This window comes from Garra rufa, chromosome 9 (genome assembly GCF_049309525.1).
Source record: "Garra rufa chromosome 9, GarRuf1.0, whole genome shotgun sequence".
NCBI lineage: Eukaryota > Metazoa > Chordata > Actinopteri > Cypriniformes > Cyprinidae > Garra > Garra rufa.
The window spans coordinates 23328866-23332544 of NC_133369.1; the positions used below are offsets into that span (position 1 = coordinate 23328866).

The following is a 3679-nucleotide window of genomic DNA, read 5'->3' on the forward strand; positions in this document are numbered from 1 at the left end:
GGGCGGCGGCTTCTTCAGCGGCATCTTCCTCCTCCGCCTACGCGGCACTTCTGGGGGATGAAACGGCCCGGCATCCTGGCCCGTCAGCCGTCACGGGTGCGGTCCTCATCCGGATCCGCAGCGGCGGTGATGAGGCTTCATTCAGTTCACGTGCTCCTCATCACACACCGCCAGCCCGGGATGTTTTCGCGACTCTCCTCTCCCATACACACCCACTCCCGTTGGGAGCCTGGAGAAGGGCGGCGAATAAGGGACGGGGTGGTGATGATAATTAGGGGGGAGGCAGCCGACTCGTCACAGTATATACAATTACATTTTGTTTTGTTGTTTGCAATAAAAGATCACTGTTATCAGTTTGGTTTTTTGGAGGCACCATGCATAAAATGGGATGTAGACACTGAAAATATACTGTATGTAGTCTATTCATTAAGTTATGTTTATTTAACTTAATACTACTTTATTGGCTTAAATATTCCACAGGCAGAATTGCCAAAGCAACAGAAAAATGTCCATAATTATACTAAATAAACAAGAATCATGACAGAGGAAAGGTTAAAATAAGAAACATATAAGGTGCAGAGTAATGTTACAATATACACAGTGAAATAAAGTGCAACAATGTTAATACCTTGTATATAATACTACACAAATATTACAGAATAAACTCTGTAATTCCATATAATTTTACCTCAGACATGGTTAAAATCATGGATTTGTGCTGTACTACATATTACTGTTTTTCCCCTTCTTTTTTTCACCTTAGCTTTTTTTAATACTTTCACATTTTATAAGAGTATTATGTTAAGTATGCGCATGCGTTTTAATGACGCGTTACGTCACAAACGACGCGAAAACGCCTAACGTCACCACGCAATGCAAATTACACAGGCATACCATACGTCACTTTGCGCATGCGCGGTAAACACATACCTGACGTAGGTACCTGACGTCACCGCGCTACAGTCTGCAGCGAGGAGTACTTGTCCCAGACAGTGCAATTGCCTGGAAGTGTGATGTAGTTTGTTATATGCATTCTTTAAAGTCAGGTAAGCTATCTTTAATCTTTTGAGGAGACACTATTGAATATAGCTTAAGCGTTTACTACATTACTATTCTATTGAGTAAAACCACAGATGAGTATTTCATTAGGCGTGTTCTGTGTGAATGTGACATTTGCATTGATTTCCTTCATGTTTGATTAGCCGCGACACAAAATGTTTGATTGAGATTGAAAGGCCAACAAATAACGTTTCCAGGTAAATATTATAAATCCATTAAAAAGATGACACTGAAAAATTTTTGTAAGTTAAAACATTTTTAATTTTACAGCAATGTACAATGCTACGTGATAGGAGTCGTCCATGCAAAAGAAATACAATATGCACAACAGGGTTCACAAACATTTCTTACTGTGTACTTTAAGCAGTTAATCAAATGAGGATGAGTGACATTATTATTTGCTATTCCATGTGAATGTGACATTTGCGTGGATTGCGTTGTGTTTAGCTTCAACCCACAGACTTGCCCATTTCGGCCTTAAGATCAGCTAGTATACGCTCAGCCTCGTTTAAACTCAAAGGAGTCTCCGTAGTTCTCAGAAGACACGGTTGAGACACTTCACACACATTCACCCTTTTTAACAGCCTGTTTCGGTCCACATGCAACACCCACCCTGGCTCCATGTGGAAAGCTACGCACACTTGATCCCACATATAGTATTCTTCTTTGTGGGGTCTTACACGAACACTACAATTGAACCTGTTCACCTCAAGCTTCAGCTTGTAGGTTTCAGAGGGGGCTTGACACCGCCACCACAAAGCCCCATCATAGTACCCACACACACCGTCCTCCTGATCAGGCAGTCGAGGATAACGGTCATAAACCTTTATGTCACGAGGATGCACCACAACCTTATAGAGAATCTCCCGCCGGTAGAGGACAGTCTCATACACACGCAGAACTGGACTTTGGCCACCACAGTACTGCTCACCATAGTGCCAAAGAAGCTCCTTTAGTGAAAAGGTGAAGCGGAAGTTTCCATAGGAAGACTTTTCTTGGAAGGCCTTCGAGCTGGTGAAGTGCTCAAGGAAGGGTGGCTGGTTGCGAATTTGGGCAGCTCTTCGTTGTGGGAATAAAGATCTAAGGAAATTATCCTCAGCTGAGGATATGTCATCAGAGGTGACTGCTAAATCCCACCAGAGAAAATGGTGCTGATCATTAGCCACCAGCTCTGGTGGCTGTCTGAACCCTGAATCAAGAAAAATACCCCTAAAACCACTTTCTCCAGTGACATGAGACACTTTCTGTACACAGAACTCCACAGACTCTGGATAAGCAGGGATGTTGTTCTTAAACAGATATCCATTCTGTATATGCGTTTCTTTTAGGTCCGACAGACTTAGATGCTGTCCTTCAAAGTATGTCTCTTTAAAATTTCGGTTATTTATGCGTTTCATTTTCTTTCTGAAACAAAGAAAAAGATGAGGGTTAGCTTATCATCTGTTTTACGAGGTCACTCGGCATTTTTTTCTTGCAAACCACTGATAGCAGGTCTTATTAAACTAAACAACTCACTAGTAGGCTGTAGTTTATTTGGCTAAACAATGAAAAATTGGGTCTGATGCCTTTACCGTCTCTACTTTTGAAATTTATTTAGAAGAAATAAGAATAAAACGTTTTTGTGTGCAACGATATCTCAGGGTCGTGACAGAGGCAAATTAAAAATGGTCTGGGTGTATGGGTGGAGCCACAAATTTTCACAAAGTTTCCTCTTTTATGACAAACAAATATAATCGAGTTTATTAAAATCATTACAAACAAACAGTTATTAGCAGTTGCACAAATATGCCATCATCTGTCATTGTCAACATTACGTCCATGATCTTTACCCTTTTTCTTCCCTTACTCTTCTACTTTTGAGAGATTGTTGTACCTCACTTGCCAAACTGTGATACTGAACGCTCGTTCAAAACCGTGCACGAATAATAAATTACATTAATCATGAATATAAAACTAGATTATTTTTATCAGTAAAACAAGTATGTTACCTGCTAAAAGAGAGACGACCGCACTTCTTCTGCTCCGGAAGACACACTGAACGAACAAACGGGTGCCCACCGCCCCTCCCCTGTTTCAAAGTCAGCGAATCTGCGTCTACCAGAAGTTACTTTAGAAATACTTTCATATGCTTATTGTGAACTGTTTCAACATCTTTAACATGGTGGAGGGTGGAACGACCAAAAAGCAACATTTGGATTTTGTTAGCCTACAAAATTTGTTACATGATTATTTAATCGTATTAAACGGCTGTGTAGAATAATTGATTCTGACTGGTTAAATATGGCAGTATGTAGCCGGCTACATGTAAACGTACAGTGTACAGTTGCAGTCAAAATTATTCAGCCCCCCAGAGACTGCAGTACTTTACAAATAGCTTTCTGAAGATCCAGGACTTTATAAATTGCATCTATAACAGTTTTATTTGCATATTAAAAGTGATAATGTCAATATATAATGCAATATTTTTGAGTTCTAGAGTTTTTTAACACAGCTATGTTATAATTATTCAACTCCCATTCAACACTGCTGTTTTTTAGTCACTTGTTTGTATAGTGGGGAACAAAACAAAAGTGTCTTAAAAAACAAATAAATCTTTAGAAACTATTAGAAAACAGAAATA

At 39.8% G+C, this 3679-nt stretch overlaps 1 protein-coding gene across 1 annotated transcript; it reads right to left on the bottom strand.

Annotated features, from left to right (window-relative positions):
• Positions 1 to 1302: 1302 nt before the first annotated feature.
• Positions 1303 to 3103, bottom strand: LOC141343364 (uncharacterized). The gene is made up of 2 exons (XM_073847962.1): positions 3048 to 3103; positions 1303 to 2463 (listed from the first exon to the last, which is right to left on the bottom strand). The coding sequence occupies exon 2, from the start codon at positions 2454 to 2456 to the stop codon at positions 1509 to 1511; it is 948 nt and encodes a 315-aa protein (XP_073704063.1). The 5' UTR covers positions 2457 to 2463; positions 3048 to 3103; the 3' UTR covers positions 1303 to 1508.
• Positions 3104 to 3679: the final 576 nt, after the last annotated feature.

Coding starts and splice junctions, on each gene's coding strand:
- LOC141343364 (XM_073847962.1), bottom strand. CDS start 2,456: ATGAAACGCATAAATAACCGAAATTTTAAAGAGACATACTTTGAAGGA.